Consider the following 19264-nt stretch of genomic DNA (forward strand, 5'->3'; position numbering starts at 1 on the left):
TTTTTTTTTTCTCCACCAAAAGGAGGAGAGATTTAAATTTCATCAAGATTTTGTAGTTTTCATTTCTTTACCTACGTTTGATTTGGTTATTTTGTAAAACGTGAGCAATGTACACGTATGCATTACCAAAGCCCATCGGGTACCTGTCTTTATTTTTTTTGAAGATGTGGGAATGCGTTATTTATGGATCAATGATGGATGCATACAAGGAAAGTCTCAACTGCACAGAACTTTCCGGTGCTTTGATTACTTCCACCCAGCTTCTTGGAGGAATGGAAAAAGTGGTCCATGTGACCAAAGTGGAATTGGCTAAGGATCCTTTTTTAAAATTAATTCCTTTCGAAACAAATGTCCCAGTTCACTCTTGACAGGGTGGTGAATATGTAAAGAAAACTATCGTTGGAGTCTGGACCTGCTGTGTTTGTAGATGATTTTACTGCACATATTTAAGGCTTTGGTATTTGAGTTTATATGCCAAGAGGCAATTACTAGTTTTGAGATTGTTAATATTTATTTTGCTTAACAGATGAATGTTGAAATGTCTATCATGCACCTGCTCAGTCAGTGTTATTTCATGGTAGCTGCTTTCTACTAGTTTATTGGTAGAAGTGCAAGTGTTAAACGGATATTTTTCTTTTTAACAGCCGCAACAGACTATACCGTAGTTTGCAGATTGTTGTCCATGGGGAATGTTAAAGGAAGAAACAACAAAGTTCTGGGATCAAAGGTAAAATGAAAGTATGGCTGTTTTCAAAACTACCTGTAAACTTTCACGTACGTGTATTTTGGAAGTATTGGTGGTTTGTGTATAGATGCGTATGCATTCCACCATGGACATATTTAATCATCGTACTCGATGTACGAGTAATTACAAATTGTCCATTTAATGGCTGAACGCATGGCAAACCAATCCAATACGGACTAGTCGATGTTAACAAAAATCTAACGTTCATAATGGTTGAAAGACGTATTGCAATTTGATGTAAAACATTAAATTAAGTATCCAGTGTTTAATACCAACCTTTCCCATTTGACAACCGAAACGAGGTTTTCAGCGAAAAGTCATTTTGGCAATATCACTCAAGTTAGACGATCATTTCCAAACTTACTTCCTTTGTATCATTAAAGCTTATTATCAAACACGCTGCTCTTCTTTCAAAGTTCAGTTTTGATCCTCTGAAGCAGGTCATTTTGATCAACATGCTCAGTGTGACCGTACCAGTTTGCATCGGCAAGCATCACTGCATTCTTTGCTGCTACAACTGCCGTCTCCATGCAGCTCACAATCCATTCAAGGCCATTGAGGTAGTAGAGGCCATGGTGGAGCCTTATTGGTGGCAATTGCTTCCGAGAAGGATTGTAATGTGGGTATGCAAGCCAGTCGATATCCTGTTTAGAATGGTATGAACTAAATAGTGTGTGCAGCTCGACCTTTGTTAGAGCATGAGGTGAGAACACCTTCCAAACAACCATTTCACTTGGGTCTTGCTGGCTCATTCCCGATATGTTTACAGGTGTCAGCATTCCAATGCTGTTGAAGAACACCAAATCTGTTGAAGTGGTGAAAACTGCCGAAATTGGGAACTTGGTCTCGTAGTTGAAGTAGGAAGCGTTCACTGTGCCATGCACAAACGTGGCAAAGATTTGCTGATAAGAACCAGGAAAGTGTCCCACAAATGGTTCCACACCAGAAAAGGAGATAGGTGGATGGTCAGTGTGCAGTGGTGTGCACACAAACACCATGTCGTACACATCACGTGATTGGCCAGAAGCTGTCTCGTATATCACCTCGTACACATTTGCTTCACTGCCTGTGAAACAAGACCAGACACGCAAACTCGTCACCAGCAGTTGTCATTTATGTTATGTCACCAATTACTACATTATGCAGTAATTCAACATGTCCGGTCTGCAACAGCTCTGAACTTGACAAACCACCGTTGGGTCATCCTTACTATAATTCATGGAAAGTTGAATTTTCATTTCATTTATTTCCACAAACATAGTTTCATTTTTGATTGGTAAAAGGTGCTCAAAACTCTGTGCATCAAAAATTTCCCTTCTTTTGCTCATTTACCTTTCTTGCGTGGCCTCTTCTTGAAAGCGATTGAGGTAACTCGTGCAGTCAACAAGCGAGCCTTGGCTGCATACATAAGACTGAAACACATGAGCTTGTTTCCACCTTCGACTGACCATAGGCCTGATTGTGCTCCTGCTAAAGCAACTGCCCCTGCAAGACATGTTTTAGTGTAAATTCAAGATCAAGTGTAAATGTAAATTCAAGTGTAAATTCAGACAGACAATTCAAGATCACCATACAACATTCAAAAACCATGATGCCCACAAAAACAATGTACATTAGTGTAAAAGTGATTATATATATATATATATATATATATATATATATATATATATATATATATATATATATATATATATATATATATATACCCTGCATAGATAAAAATCCGCATATATATTGTCATGTCGGTGGGGTAGCGATATGTAGAGCCAGGTAGATCTGAATAGATAGCATGCTTCGTCTGTCACGGTAACGAATCTGACCTGTAATAAGTTTCATGTTTAGTCCGGTTTGTCGGGTTAAGATGTTTTCCCTGTGAACATACCAGGATGTTCGAGTGACAGGTAGTACAGGGATTAAAAGATAAAGCCCCTGTATGTCACACCTGGTAGCCAAACCTTTGTCCCTTTTGGCAATGCACACATTTAGACACTTAGTTCAGCTCTTTATTGCAACACTAAATAACTCCCTTCCCTGACAGTGACTATGGAAGAAAACAGACAGGAAACCAGGCCAGGACACCGCTGATGATGGCCGCCGCCAGTTACACCTCCAACAGGCCTAGGGACATCGAGTAGCACGTGCTATGACCACGCTACGAGCTATCACCATGCTGCGGTCCTGTGATTGGTCAGCGCGCTAGGCGCAAACCTCCAGCCAACAAGTGCGAGAGGCACGAAGCTGGAAGGTTCAGTGGAAGTCGCTGGTTGGTAGCGCGCCAAGGCTGATGTCACCGGCAAGGTTATATCAGCACGTGCCGAACGACATTTTAAGAGAGCACATCCAGTTCTTGTTTGCGCAGCCCTTCCTCTTGAACATCCGGCGCTTCATCTTGTGCAGCACGCTCTCTTCGTCTTGGCAGACCGATCGTGACTGGAGATCGACCTTGTGTGGAGATCGCTGGCGATGCTTTGGGCCGTGTGGTGCTTTTGGGGCGTTGGACGCGTGGTGCACAGTGCTTTGGAGCTTGTTGCACGGACCTCGTGAGCGGCAAGAGGCTTGGAGCGGGGCCTGGTGGCACGCGAGCGGGGCCGAGTTACACTGCAAGACGACGAGACCAGATAAGACCGCACGCCAAGTACACTACATAACGAACGTGTTATTTTCGTGATTCAGTCCCCTGTTTGTGTTTGAGGTCTGGTGTGTGGGATCCCAATTTAGGAGTTTTAGTTAATATCGTGTTTCCCTGTCCCGTCCTTTTATTTAATAAACCCTTGTATTATTTTCCCCTTTCATTCAAAAGCTTGTGTCCGTGTCGAGTTAATTTCCTTGCAGGATCGAAGCTGCAGTCGGCGCGCTCCAGGTAAGCTTTTATCGCAGCTCCCACTTTCCTTCTTCCTCCCGCGTCCATAATTGAGTCATTGTTTGGTCGTCGCCTCAATTAAAGCCGTTTTCGGTCCATCCGCGAGCCTCTGGTATTAACTGGAGGCTAAGCACGACAATATATATATATATATATATATTTCTGTCAGTTGATTGTTTGCCATTTGTATTACAGTGTACAAGAAGGTAGAAATAAATGAATGACATGTTTATCTCACCATTTATTTGGGGGAAAATTATTACGGAAGTGTACCAAGCTGTTTTACTTGCAATTTTCAATTTCTTTCTTTGGGGGCTCATGAAAGACCTTGTTTATCGTAAATAGCCTCATACCATTCAGGAATTGAAGGCTCAAATCATTGCAAAGTTTGAGGAAATTGATATCGAACTCTGCAAGCGTGTGTGCCACTCTGTGCCTGCTCGGCTGCAATTGTGCATCGATCACGAGGGAGGGCACTTTGAAAATTGCAAGTGAAACAGCTTGGTGCACTTCCGTAATAATTTTCCCCCGAATAAATGGAGAGATAAACATGTCATTCATTTATTTCTACCTTCTTGTACACTGCAATACAAATGGCAAACAAACAATCAACTGACAGAAATATATATATATATATATATAAACCGAAATCAGGCGATACTTTTGACTCACCCTGTATATACAGTCACATGAAAAAGTAAGTACACCCCATGTAAATATTTGACTTTTTCAACATATTTCAACATACAGCTATTTGATCTTCATTTCAATAATATTGATAGATAAAGGTGATATAATATAACAAATATCATGAAACATTTACATTTTGTAGTCCATTGTATAATTTAAATAAACAAATGCAAATTTTGCATGTGGAAAAAGTAAGTTCTGTTCAGCCGAATGTCAGAGTAAGGTGTATCTTCGTCCCCGTCACGAGGGGGCGGGGCATGTTAACTAGCTTAGGGCATAAGGATAAATTAGCCCTTGTAAGTCTTACCCTATGTGATTTATCCTTTGTCCTTTTTGGCACTGCACCACAGACACTAGTGAGGAAATGCCCATTAATCTATCTATAATTCCAGTAATCTCTGTGTGTTTGTTTGTACGTTTGTACGTTTGTACGTTTGTTTGTCTGTGACCGCTGTTTCTCGACAACCACGGGTCCGATATACTTTTAACTTGCCAGGTATATTGCTGGGGACCCGAGGATGTGCCTTTTCAAGGTTTCATATTAATCGGACAATTACTTACCGAGCTATGTCCAAAAAACGATTCAACCAATCAGAGAGCAGCGAACTATCGCGTGTGCCGAACGTGGCGGACACACTCTGCCTCGGATGGCACATTTGAGAGCGTATTCATTTATTTCACGTTTGCAAACTATGTTGGCGCTATGTTGGCGTTAAACTATGTTTTAAAACTAATAAAAACCCCGGGAGGATTGTCACTGTACTCGCACGAGCAGATGGCGGAAGTGCCTGACCGCCAAGTGAAGTCCGAGCAACTCGCGGTCGAAGGTACTGTAACGGCGTTCGGGCGGGCGAAGCTGCCGGCTAAAGAACGCCAGCGGTTGCCAAGCTCCGTTTTAAAACTAATTAAAACCCCGGGGGGATTGTCACTGTACTCGCAAGCCGTTCGCCGTTCGCTTTGGTGTTGCGAATGGACCAAAACATTTCATGCACCAAACCATTTCATGTAAAGCGTTCGCCGTTCGCTTTGGCGTTGCGAATGGACCAAAACATTTCATGTAAATAGAGGGGGGGATATAATTTTAGATATAGATATAGTACGGGCATGCCCTAGTTGCACTAAATAACAAGCGTTACGCCTAGGTCCCCCGTCGGTGAAGTGATGCGAGTTGACAAAGTGGAAGACGCAAGGCGGCCATCTTGGATTTTGACGTGGCGACCCAATTTTCAATAGCGTTCTTCCTTATGCCTAGATACACCTACACACCAGATTAGAAGTTGGTACCTCGCTTATTTTTCAAGATATTCCGCTCACAAGGTTCAGACATACATGGTGGTGGACATCTTGGATTTTGGCGTGGCGACCCAATTCTCAATAGGGGTCTTCCTTATGCCTAGATACACCCACACACCAGATTAGAAGTTGGTACTTCGCTTATTGTTCAAGATATTCCGCTCACAAGGTTCAGACATAATGGCGGTGGCCATCTTGGATTTTGACGTGGGTTGCATCCACACACCAAATTTGAATGCGGTCCTTCGCTTACGCACGCACGCACAGACGTGCCCCTTTCCATAGTCCCCCTTTCGCTCCGCGGTGCGACGGGGGACAATAACCATAAAACCAACCGGAAGCCAGTTCTGAGCACGGCCATTTGGACGCACCAGTTACATCGCCACGGAAGACAGGCAGGCTGAAGACATGCCATGATTGGCCAGGGCGGAGCAAGAAGCAACTCGCTATTGGGCGGGAGTTCAACGGGAAGGCTGGGGTAAGAAGGGACTTGTGATTGGCCAGGGCGGAGCAAGAAGCTACCCACTGATTGGTGGAAGGAAGGCCGAGGAGGAAGCGGAGCGCCGATTGGCAAGGACCACCGATGATGTCAGAGGCGAGCAAGAAGCGGCGCGCTGATTGGTGGAGAAGCGCTGATGACGTCATGACCCCGACGATAAAATAACTCTCGGATGGACATTTTCTCTCTTGCCCTGCTCTTGCCTTTCGCCCTTCACCTTGCCCTCGACAAACTCTTGCATCATCCTCTGTCCCTCGACATTCCTGCCTCTCGCTCACCCCTGGTCTTCGACACTCTTGCTGACACCATCCTTTGGCGTGCGAGGAGAACGGAGGCCTGACTATGTGCACGCGCGTCAAACGACGAGCGGTTTCGCGTCAAGACTGCGCGCTGGGGCCTGGGCGATTGCTGACGAGGCACCGATTTGAGTTGAGTGCCACAATTAAATTACACACCATTATTTTCCAGTTCTTTTATTCCCCATTTGTCCGTGTTATAAGTCTGGTGTGAAGGATCCCATAGGAATTTCGTTTTACCGTCGCGTTTTTCTTGTTATCGGATCGGCATCCGAAGTCCTTCCTCGGCACACCTGAGCTCCTCACCACATACAAGGCTTTCATCCGCAGCTCAATGGAATACTGTTCTCCCCTATGGGCTGGTGCTCCTGCCTCACACCTGGCTCGGCTTCACGCTGTTGAATCCAAAGCTTTCAAAATCATTGGAATCTCCCGCGATGAAGCTATCTCTGAGGGCCTTTCACTCACTCACCGCAGGCAGGTAGGTGGTCTTTCTGTCTTCTACCGACTCCTCTCCGGCCTTGCTCCCCCAGCTCTCTCTGTGCTCTGTCCCCCAAATATTCCTACAGGTCGCACAAGATCTGCCAGCAACCCTCTGATGGTTAAACTGCCGAAATCTCGGCTCTCTACTCACCTTCACTCTTTCATTCCTCTTTTCTCCCGCCTGTGGAACAAACTCCCACACTCCCTTCAATCCCTCTCCTCCCTCCAGGTCTTTAAAACAGCTGTTCACCACCATCTCTTATCTTCCCCCATCCATAACCTTGATCTTTTCTACCCCCACTAATTCACCCCAGATCCACCTTGTTTGAAATTCCAACTTATTTCCTGGAAATCCTGGCAGTGTCCATATGTTTATACCTCTCCCACCCCCCCCCCCCTTCACATGCCTCCCCCCCTTCACATGCCTCCCCCCCAAAGCCCTCTCCCTCCCACAGATCTCTCGATGTCTCCATGTCTCTCGGTCCCTGCTCTCAAATGTTGTGTTTGTGTCCTTCCCCCTCTCTCCCCATCTTGTCTACCGCTCCCGATGTTATTTGTTTTATGTGTCTGTTTGTCTTTCGGTGTGATTAATGTTCGCTCTTTCACGAGCCTCGATCTTGTATACAAAAAAAAAAAAAAAAAAAAAAATCTGTTTTAAAAAATCCTTTTGTTATTTTCCTTGTACATTTCTAAACCTATTTTCTGCAGGTTGAAGACTGCTCGGCAGTATCGCTCAGGTAAATGCTCCAGCATCCTCCCCCATCATCGATACAATCCGCATTTGAACATCGCCTTCGGAATTAAAGCTTGCTATTGGCCATTCGTGATCCTTGTGGTGTTCACCTGAGGGAATCACACGACAATATTATATATATATAAATGTACGGTGCATTCAGAAAGTAATCAGACCCCTTCACTTTTTTCACATTTTGTTATGTTGCAGGTTTATGCTGAAATCGTTTAAATTCTTTTTTTCCCCTCATCAATCAACACAATACCACATAATGACAAAGAGAAAACAGGATTTTAGAAAGTTTTGCAAGTTTATTAAAAAGAAAAAACTGAAATATCATTTACATAAGTATTCAGACCCTTTGTTATGACACTTGAAATTTAGCTCAGGTGCCTCCCATTTCTCTTGATCATATTTGAGATGTTTCTACACCTTAATTGGAGTCCATCTGTGGTAAATTCAATTGATTGGACATGATTTGGAAAGGCACACACCCGTCTATATAAGGTCTCACAGCTGACAATGCATATCAGAGCAAAAACCAAACCATGAGGTCGAAGGAACTGCCTGCAGGGCTCAGAGACAGGATTGTGTTGAGGCACAGATCTGGGGAAGCCTACAAAAAAATCTGCTGCATTGAAGGTTCCCAAGAGCACAGTGGCCTCCATAATTCTTAAATGGAAGAAGTTTGGAACAACCAGGAGTCTTCCTAGAGCTGGCCGCCCGGCCAAACTGAGCAATCGGGAGAGAAGGGCCTTGGTAAGAGAGGTGACCAAGAACCCGATGGTAACTCTGGCTGAGCTCCAGAGATCCTGTGTGGAGATGGGAGAACTTTCCAGAAGGACAACCATCACTGCAACACTCCACCGATCTGGGCTTTATAGCAGAGTGGCCAGACGGAAGCCTCTCCTCAGTGAAAGACACATGAAAGCCCACAGAATCTTGTTTCTCACAGTCTGAGAGTCCTTTCGGTGCTTTTTTGCAAACTCCAAGCGGGCTTTCATGTGTCTTTCACTGAGGAGAGGCTTCCGTCTGGCCACTCTGCCATAAAGCCCAGATCGGTGGAGTGTTGCAGTGATGGTTGTCCTTCTGGAAGTTTCTCCCATCTCCACACAGGATCTCTGGAGCTCAGCCAGAGCGACCATCGGGTTCTTGGTCACCTCTCTTACCAAGGCCCTTCTCCCCCGATTGCTCAATTTGGCTGGGCGGCCAGCTCGAGGAAGAGTCCTGGTTGTTCCAAACTTTTCATTTCAGAATTATGGAGGCCACTGTGCTCTTGGGAACCTTCAATGCCGCAGAATTTTTTTTTCTGGGCTTCCCCAGATCTGTGCCTCAACACAATCCTGTCTGTGAGCTCTGCAGGCAGTTCCTTCGACCTCATGGCTTGGTTTTTGCTCTGATATGCATCGCCAGCTGTGAGACCGTTCTAGACAGGTGTGTGCCTTCTCAAATCATGTCCAATCAATTGAATTTACCACAGGTGGACTCCAATCAAGGTGTAGAAACATCTCAAAGATGATCGAGAAATGGGAGGCACCTGAGCTAAATTTGAAGCGTCATCGCAAAGGGTCTGAATACTTATGTTAATGTGATATTTCAGTTTGTTTTTTTTAAAATAAATTTGCAAAACTTTCTAAAATCCTGTTTTCTCTTTGTCATTATGGGGTATTGAGTGTAGATGGATGAGGGAAAAAAATGAATTTAAACGATTTTAGCATAAGTCTGCAACATAACAAAATGTGAAAAAAATGTGAAGGTCTGAATACTTACTGAATGCACTGTATATATAAATATATATATATATATACAGTGCATTCAGTAAGTATTCAGACCTTCACATATATGTATGTATGTATGTATGTATGTATGTATATATATGTATATATATATATATATATATATATATAGTCATACCCCGTTTTACGCCATTTCGACCTACGTCAAATCCGACTTTACGCCACTCTGAGTAAATTTCAGTTCAGCGAACGTCATTTTGTGCGACTTTACGTCACTCCTACGGACGTGAAAAAAATTAATTTTTCCTTAAAAATATATTTAAAATAAATAAAATCGTACATAAATAAACAATTTAAAATACAATAAAAAGCACATTAAAAATAATTTAAAATGTACGTACAGTATACTGTACGTAGGCGTAGCTGATGGTTGTCATTCAAAACAGAGGCGACGTACAGTATTCCTTCACTGTGTCTGTGTTAGCCATGGGTCCGAAGAAGGATAGTGCTCGTGTTTCCAAGCGTAATGTGGTTACGATGGAAGATAAGTTAAATCTGATTAAAAGGTGTGAAAAAGTGTCGGTGATAGCGCATAGACCTTATCGCGAATCGGAATCGCAATGCGTCATGGGATCGGAAAAGGGGCAATAGCGCCGCCGGCGGTCACTGTCACTTTGACAGATTGCTTGTTTACATTGACACACTACGTGATCCTTGCCACTTTAAACTACTTTTCGGACTTTTTTACTGTGACAAATTAACTGTGAACTGTGATCATCTCATGAGCCAAGTATTTGCAAGCCAAGGACACCGTTGCAAAACTGAAAGCCGCCATTGCAGTTTGTAACAAGAAGCTTACTGTTTCGGACATAGCAAACTGTGATGAACTTGTGAAACTTTATACAGGTTTACCTAGTTATGACTTGTTTAAGTGGTTATTAGCAGAAGTATCCCCTCATGCACAGAACCTTCATTATTATAAGGGGAAATTATCAATGGAAGACAAGACCTGGCAAATAAACAATACTACAAAACTCGGAGTTAAGCGATCTCAATCTTGAGGATCAACTACTCATGACACTCATGAAGCTTCGGCTTAATCTTCGCGAGGAGGACCTCGCATTTCGCTTTGGATTAGGACAAAGCACCGTCTCCCAAGTTTTGTTCTCAAGTGTGCAGCCAATATAAGTCAAGACCTACTCTCAAGTGCCTTGTTGGTATTACACCTAGTGGAACAATTTCATACATTTCCAAACCTACAGGAGGAAACACGTCGGACAAAAAAATTGTAAAGATGACGAACATTGTAGACAAGTTCCAGCCCGGCGATATTTGTATGGCCGATCGAGGTTTCAACATTCAGGAACTGTTCTTGCATAAGCAGGTTGTTTCTCTTCTCCAATGGGAACCCCCCCTTTCCCTCAAATATTTCTTTAAATCCCCCCCTTCCCCCCCCCCTTCCCACGCCTCCTCCCCCCAAGCCCTCTCCCTCCCACACTTCTCCCTGCTCTCAAATGTTGTGGTTGTGTGCTTCCCCTTCTCTCCCCATCTTGTCTTCCGCTCCCTCTTTTTGTATATTTTGTTTGTCTGGTCGATTTGTTTGTTGATTTGTTTGTGAAATAAATGTTAGCTCTTTCACGAGCCTCGATTCGGTATTTCAGTATTTCAGATTCAGTATTAAAAAAAAAAAAAAAAAAAAAAAACGCTGGATTTTAATGCCAAAAAAAACGCTGAATTTCTTTCACATTAGCCATCTTCCTTTCCGTAAACACAGCGTCGATCGTAGACAGACGCTTCCTCTTCTGGGTTCGGGTTTACATTTGCCCCCTTTTTGATCCCATCATGCTTTGCGGTGGAGCGCCCTCTGTTGATGTTTACCAATTCGCGATAAGGTCTATGCCTTAGGGCTGCCACGGTCGACGGTATCGACCATCATTCATGATAGGGAACGTATTCTCGCATACGTCACTGAAAAAGCGCCACCGGATAAGACTGCTAAAAAATGTGTGTTTGTGTTCAGAAGAGACGCCATGTTTAAGGTGAATAACATAATCTTATTAATTTTATTTATTATTCTTTACAAATTCATTAATTAATTGTGTTCATTACTCATTAAAAAATATGACTAAAATGTGTTTTTAGTGTTCTTTAAGGTTTAGCGATAGTTATATACTTTCGCGAGTTATTTACTCTCGTTTTACGGTGTTTGTCATTTTAAGGCATTTTAAAGGCATTTTTAAGGCATTACGCCCGGTTTACGTCAAAAACCGAGTTACGTCACGGCTTATGGAACCAATTAATGACGTAGGCCGGGTTATTACTGTATATATATTTTGGCCCCCTCTCTCATTGGTGAAGAATCACTTAAAAATTATCGGATCTGGATCTTTACTAAAATATCATGTCTGTCACACACCCAACCTGTTCACCAAATTTTGTCAATCCGTCCATAACTTTGAGATATCCTGCTCACAGATAGACAGGGGTGAAAACACCCTCTGCCCACCTTGGGTGGTGGAGATAATGAAAGCACTAAAAACAAACTGGGATGAAAATCAGAATTGAGACGCATGCTGTGTACTCACCTACAAAAGCACTGATGTTTGTACCTTGGCCATAATTGGTACGTATCACTGGAGCCACAACCTCATCAATGAAGTGGCGTGATACACCCTGCTGCAGCAGCACCTCATCAAGGGGTTGTTTAAGGAGTTTGAGGAAGTCCTCTTGTCCGATGGCAAACAGGAGCTTTTCATTCGATGAAAAGGAATACCCACGAGATTGGCATTTGTAGATACTGGAAATGAAGTACAACATGACCATAAAAATCGACAAATCCTTTAAAAAGGATAACTTAAACTTAAACTTTAACTTTAACTTAAACTTTAACTTAAAGGATAAAGGATAAAGGATAAAGGATAAAAGGATAATAAAAAAAGAAAAAGGATAACTTAGATTGTGGGATATTAATGTCTGGCGATATGTTTGGTAACCAACACCACCAACTCTCAAGATTTAATGTGAATCAAAAAATAGGGAAAATGCCACTGGGCTCACCTGGTAGAACGAGGGAACCATTGGTAGGCGTGGGTGACGCACAAAATATGTACCGGAAAAAAAGTAAATACTTATTTTGGGGGTTAACCCCTGATTGTTTTGATGCCATGAACAACGTTTAGTAAATCATGGGTGAAGAAGGTTGTGGACAAGTTTCATGAAGAACATGTGTGTCGTTTCGGAGAAGAGAGTAAATATCTATTTGGGTGGGAGGGTGGGAGGGTGGGAGGGAGGGGGGGGGGATCAAACCCCTCGCAGATCCCCCTGGACCCTGATTTTTTTAATGCCGTGAACAAACTTTGGTACATCACAGTTGATGAAGGTTGCGGTAAAGTTTCATTGAAATTGTGCATGTGGTTTCGGAAGAGAAAGCAAATACCTATTTTATGGGGTACAAACGACCTCGCCTCACCCCCCTCGTGGACCCCCTTAATGAGCGCACATTTTGATACAGTAAACACACCTTTGTTAGGCATCAGATATGAACCCTCAAAATCGTGGGTTTGGTTCAAGCAATAGTGACTGAAATGTTTACTGACCGACACGCCGAGCGACTTACCTACGGATACCTACTTACCACTGCTCATTCCCATATTTAGCATGCCGGCCTGAAGTCCAAAGTCCATGTGAGCTAAACATGAAAGAATACCCAGATTTCTGAGATTACCCTTCTATTTTATCAAAGGACCAACATTTCACTTTTTGCACTTTATTCTCACGTATTTTTCCAAGTATTTTCGGTTTCTTTTAAAGACGTTGTGAACCATTTTTGTTAACAATCCTTTTCTCGTGCACACAATATACTTTATGGTGCCCTGTACACCGCCATTTATAGGGGTTTCTGCACATGTGAACCGAGCATTCTGGGATGGATTACGTCACTTCAAGTCACATGTTGCAAAACCGCCTTCTCAAAACAGGAATGTATTTGGCAAAATAAGCAAAATGTATCCATTGTTGTGAAAATAAGCCTTACCGTATAACACAATTCATGAATTAAGACGATTGCAAACATAATAAATAAATAAAGACATACAAACCTCATGAACCGATCGACGACATCTTCAACCCACAGCTGCATGCGAAGGTAACTGAATCCATAACGCCACAGAATGCGAAGAATATTTATGATGTACCAGTCACTTTCCACAAACACAAAGTCTGTACCATCGAAGATAGCAAATTTCTTTTCTGAAATCTTCTGTTGTTTGAGGCCTATGGGTAGTAACATGCACACATCAATAGCTGCCACTGCTGTTTAACCGGTTTTGATTTGTAAAATATACTCGAGATAAAACACACCTAAACTTTTAGCAATTTCCACCATATGTAGGTTCAAAGGATGAATAACAGATCCACCAGCCTCGTAGGCCTTGCCGTTGACGTCGATGGTGGCCAGCCGACCACCCACAGTGCCAGCTTCAAACACGTCGAGTGCAATATCAGGTCCAAATTCCTGCCTTGCGAAATAGGCTGCTGCGGAGCCTCCGATGCCAGCTCCCACCACCGCTGCATGGTGAAACAAAAAGGGATTCAAGGGTTGACGTCCTCATACAAAGTTCTACTGATACTGAAAAAAGAGCATTCTGATGTCTAGATGTGTGTACCTGCATGTTCTTTTGGCCCATAACTCAACTAAGTATTCCTTCGTTTTGTCACACGTTATTTAATTACGCTGCAGTAGCGCAAAACGGGGTTAATCAATCGGTTCCCCCAGCCCGTCTATCTGACGTCGGTCTATGATTGAGGAACTATGCAATTTCAATTGAATTATATATTTTGATCAATGTAGAACACAAATCACCGTGCCTGCACTTCCCCAGATCCTCAGTTTAGTAGTACTTGTGCAAAACTTTATGCCGCCTCAACCAATAAAATTTGCCGCATGCTCTGAGGGCGGAGAAACAGCGAGATTCAGACAAAAATGGCGGCTTGCAATCGGAAACTCAAAGCAAGAGTTGGAGACCCTTCCCATGTCCTTTTTCTCAAGATTGTGCAGGGTAAGACGTCCGAAGAACTATGTAGTTTGTAAATATGTCACTACATGGTTTGATTTGTGGAACATATCCAAGTGTGAAAACCTCTCCAATCAAGGTCAAGGTGAAACAGCTGCATCACCTTGTTGTGCCCCCCCCCGACAAGGCAGAAGACGGGACATTAAAATGAGCTCTGTCTGACCGGCCAATGATCATCCCCCCATGTATTTTTTGTGTACGTGATATTAAAAAAACCGTTGAACATTTAGCTTTCGCATTGAGGATATCTATTCCTCATGACATTATCACAACCTGATTGGATCGCGGCGGTGATTGGCTGAATTATGTTGCCATGGCAACCATCTCGGTACCTCGGCTTGTGGACGCGATATTTGACAAAGCGTTCAATATGTAGCTTTCATATTACACAGATCTATTCCTCATACCACCAAAAAGACGGGGGACCGAGAGTATCAGCTCCTTCTTGAGATGGGATTGATTAAATGTTGATCTGACATGGACTAAGTCTCAGACTCACCCTTGATCGTCAAACAAAACTCACCTTTGTTTCCATGGTTACCCACTGGAAGAGGTCCACAGGCCTCACTGGGAAACCACATCTTAAACAAAACAATATCTAAATATCTATAAAGCTCAGGTGACTTTTTGCTCCACCAAATAACAGCGAAACGGAGTTGAGTAAAAGGGTGAAAATCTACAGATGCTGTGATAAATAACGACCTCTGGCGGTTTGAATGTTTGAAAGAGAATAGACGTCTGGATCAATTTTTGAATTAAATTTAAATCTCGATTATTTTATATATAAACGCGAGTTGTGTGTGTGTCCAGTTTTTGTGTCCGCGTTTTATTCAGAGATGGCTGAACGAATCTTCATCAAACTTTCAGAGGTTCATCAGTGAGTGCCTGGGAGTGTTTTAGGCAAAAAAAAACAAAAAAAAGAAAATGAAAAAAAGTTGTTTTTTTGGAGTAAAAAAATAAAATAAAATAAATAAATAAAAGAAATCAAACCGCCGAAGCCTTTTTAAATTAGACAGTTATATACAAGTACACATTTGCATAAATAAATACAAAACAATCAAACAATTCCGGAAGTGTACGAAGTTGGTAGTAGCCGGCGAAGTCGGTGTTGTGAATGAACGCGTATTATGTTGAAAAGCCAGATTTTTCTGGATCCTTTGAGAATTTCGAAGCTTTGACGCACCAAATCGCTCCATGGAGGCCGCCATCTTGCGGATGCGGAAGTATGCATAAAAACTGCGAAAAAGTTCAATAGGAGTTTGTTTCACCCGTCTTTGTTTGATTCACAATCTTACGCACCTCTAATTTGTAATTAAAATACTTTAAGACCAACTTCGTTCCCCGGGCCCGCACTGGCCCTGGTTATCTTCAACGAAAATCTTCACCAAACACCAGAACCAATGAGATTCGAGCATTTGAAAAAATATTTTAAAAAAGCTTTAAAAATTTCTTAAAATAGGCCCTGAGCTAACACATCGTATAGTTGCTTCCTTAAGCTTCTTGTGACATTTATTGTATGTAGGTATTGGGGAGGACTGTCTGCTCTTTTCTTTTACCAAGTCTTACCAGGTACGGTACCTACTACACCTACCTACTACCTAACCTACTGATGCCATAGTGATGGGTAAAATAGTGGCAAGAGGCTTTGCCGGCTCATTGCGGCTTTGCAGTCGGGTCGTATTATGGCTTCTTCTTCTTCCTGATCGGCAACACACAACTCAGAAACGTGAGCGACATTCACTCAGACCACTCCCCTTCCTCTCCTGCCCCCCCCACCCCCCACCCATCCCCTCCCCTTCCCACCTGCCCCCTCCCCTTCATCTTCCCCGCTCCCTTCCTCCCCCTCTGCCCCCCTCCCCTCCCTCCCATCCCCTCCCCTTCCCACCTGCCCCCTCCCCTTCATCTTCCCCGCTCCCTTCCTCCCCCTCTGCCCCCCCTCCCCTCCCTCCCCTCCCTCCCCTCCCCTCCACCTCCCTCCTCTCCACCTCCCCCCTGCCCTCCTCTCCCCTCCACCTCCCTCCCCCCACCTCTCCTCCCTCCCCCCACCTCTCCTCCCTCCCCCCACCTCTCCTCCCCCCCCCACCTCTCCTCCCCCCCCACCTCTCCTCCCCCCCCCACCTCTCCTCCCCCCCCCACCTCTCTCCTTCCCCCCCCCACCTCTCTCCTTCCCCCCCCCACCTCTCTCCTTCCCCCCCCCACCTCTCTCCTTCCCCCCCCCACCTCTCTCCTTCCCCCCCCCACCTCTCTCCTTCCCCCCCCCACCTCTCTCCTTCCCCCCCCCCACCTCTCTCCTTCCCCCCCCCACCTCTCTCCTTCCCCCCCCCCACCTCTCTCCTTCCCCCCCCCCACCTCTCTCCTTCCCCCCCCCCACCTCTCTCCTTCCCCCCCCCCACCTCTCTCCTTCCCCCCCCCACCTCTCTCCTTCCCCCCCCCCACCTCTCTCCTTCCCCCCCCCCACCTCTCTCCTTCCCCCCCCCACCTCTCTCCTTCCCCCCCCCACCTCTCTCCTTCCCCCCCCCACCTCTCTCCTTCCCCCCCCCACCTCTCTCCTTCCCCCCCCCCACCTCTCTCCTTCCCCCCCCCACCTCTCTCCTTCCCCCCCCCCACCTCTCTCCTCCCCCCCCACCTCTCTCCTCCCCCCCCCACCTCTCTCCTTCCCCCCCCCCCCACCTCTCTCCTTCCCCCCCCCCACCTCTCTCCTTCCCCCCCCCACCTCTCTCCTTCCCCCCCCCACCTCTCTCCTTCCCCCCCCCCACCTCTCTCCTTCCCCCCCCCACCTCTCTCCTTCCCCCCCCCCACCTCTCTCCTCCCCCCCCCACCTCTCTCCTCCCCCCCCACCTCTCTCCTTCCCCCCCCCCCACCTCTCTCCTTCCCCCCCCCCACCTCTCTCCTTCCCCCCCCCCCACCTCTCTCCTTCCCCCCCCCACCTCTCTCCTCCCCCCCCCCACCTCTCTCCTTCCCCCCCCCACCTCTCTCCTTCCCCCCCCCCCACCTCTCTCCTTCCCCCCCCCCCACCTCTCTCCTTCCCCCCCCCACCTCTCTCCTTCCCCCCCCCCACCTCTCTCCTCCCCCCCCCACCTCTCTCCTTCCCCCCCCCCACCTCTCTCCTTCCCCCCCCCACCTCTCTCCTTCCCCCCCCCCACCTCTCTCCTTCCCCCCCCCACCTCACTCCTCCTCCCCCCCCACCACCTCTCTCCTTCCCCCCCCCCCACCTCACTCCTCCTCCCCCCCCACCTCACTCCTCCCCTTCCCCCCCCTTCCTCCCCTCTCCCCCCCTTCCTCCCCTCTCCCCCCCCTTCCTCCCCTCCCCTTCCCCCCCCTCTCCCCTTCCCCCCCTCTCCCCTTCCCCCCCTCCCCCCCTCTCTCCCCTTCCCCCCCTCTCTCCCCTTCCCCCCCCTCTCTCCCCTTCCCCCCCCTCTCTCCCCTTCCCCCCCCTCTCTCCCCTTCCCCCCCCTCTCTCCCCTTCCCCCCCCTCTCTCCCCTTCCCCCCCCCTCTCCCCTTCCCCCCCCCTCTCCCCTTCCCCCCCCCTCTCCCCTTCCCCCCCCTCTCCCCTTCCCCCCCCCTCTCCCCTTCCCCCCCCTCTCCCCTTCCCCCCCCTCTCCCCTTCCCCCCCCTCTCCCCTTCCCCCCCCCCTCTCCCCTTCCCCCCCCCTCTCCCCTTCCCCCCCTCTCCCCTTCCCCCCCCTCTCCCCTTCCCCCCCCCTCTCCCCTTCCCCCCCTCTCCTCCCCTTCCTCTCCATCCCTCTCTCTCCTCTCCCTCCCTCCCTCTCCCCCTCTCCCTCCCTCCCTCTCCCTCCCTCTCCCTCCCTCCCTCTCCCTCCCTCTCCCTCCCTCTCCCTCCCTCCCTCTCCCTCCCTCCCTCTCCCTCCCTCTCCCTCTCCCTCCCTCTCTCTCCCTCCCCCTCCCCCTCCCCTCCTCCCCCTCCCCCTCCCCTCCCTCCCCCTCCCCTCCCCTCCCCCTCCCCCTCCCCTCCCTCCCCCTCCCTCTCCCTCCCCCTCCCCCTCCCTCCCCCTCCCCCTCCCTCCCCTCCCTCCCCCTCCCCCTCCCTCCCCTCCCTCCCTCTCTCTCTCCCCTCCCTCTCCCCCTCCCTTCCCCTCCCTCCCCTCCCTTCCCCTCCCCCTCCCTCCCCTCCCTCCCCTCCCTCCCCTCCCTCCCCCTCCCTCCCTCCCTCCTCCCCTCCCTCCCCTCCCTCCCTCTCCCCTCCCTCCCTCTCCTCTCCCTCCCTCTCCTCTCCCTCCCTCTCCCTCTCCTCTCCCTCCCTCTCCTCTCCCTCCCTCTCCCTCCCTCTCCTCTCCCTCTCCTCTCCCTCTCCCTCTCCTCTCCCTCTCCCTCTCCTCTACCCGGCAACGCCGGGTGCTTCTGCTCGTAATTGGATAAGCACAAGCTGTGTGCTCACATCGCAGCCATTGGTCATCTGGTTCGTTTACCGCTTCAATTCCGGTCTCCGTACCGACATTTTTGTGTATTCGAGTCGGGATTTCCTGAGCCTGAGGGCTCTCGGTACAGAGCGAATGTAAACCTGTACAGTAGAAGGTGAGAAACGCAGAGCGAGGCGAGGGAATGCCGTTTAACAAAAACAAAGGAGAAAAATTTCACAAACCAACTTTCCGTGGGGGAGGAAGTAACGTAGAACCTCCAACCAAGCTGCACAGCACGAGGCACACCCACACCATCACCACAGGTGCGGGAAGAGCCATGTTGCCGTAACACAGCTCGCAATGGGGCTCGACCCCTCAACTTCCTCTTCAATGAAAATGTATCTCAGACTCTGTACAAGCCATTTCTAATTTTCCTCAATACTGTATTTCATGCTCTTTTCAAACCACTTTTGTTTTTAACTGAATTATAAAGTATCTC

At 47.0% G+C, this 19264-nt stretch overlaps 1 protein-coding gene across 2 annotated transcripts; it reads right to left on the minus strand.

Moving 5' to 3' along the window:
• Positions 1-580: 580 nt before the first annotated feature.
• LOC137422155 (prenylcysteine oxidase 1) lies at positions 581-19205 on the minus strand. Of its 2 annotated transcripts, XM_078772324.1 has the most exons (7): positions 19008-19165; positions 13695-13901; positions 13433-13607; positions 12970-13023; positions 11921-12132; positions 2078-2230; positions 581-1811 (listed from the first exon to the last, which is right to left on the minus strand). In XM_078772324.1, exons 1-7 carry the CDS (start codon positions 19102-19104, stop codon positions 1156-1158), a joined length of 1554 nt encoding a protein of 517 aa, XP_078628450.1. In that variant the 5' UTR covers positions 19105-19165; the 3' UTR covers positions 581-1155. The 2 variants fall into 2 exon arrangements, with proteins under 2 accessions (XP_078628450.1, XP_078628451.1); XM_078772325.1 differs by lacking the exon at positions 12970-13023 and having other exon boundaries at positions 996-1811; positions 19008-19205.
• Positions 19206-19264: the final 59 nt, after the last annotated feature.

Source organism: Myxine glutinosa, chromosome 2, assembly GCF_964187855.1.
Source record: "Myxine glutinosa chromosome 2, kmMyxGlut1.1, whole genome shotgun sequence".
Lineage (NCBI taxonomy): Eukaryota > Metazoa > Chordata > Myxini > Myxiniformes > Myxinidae > Myxine > Myxine glutinosa.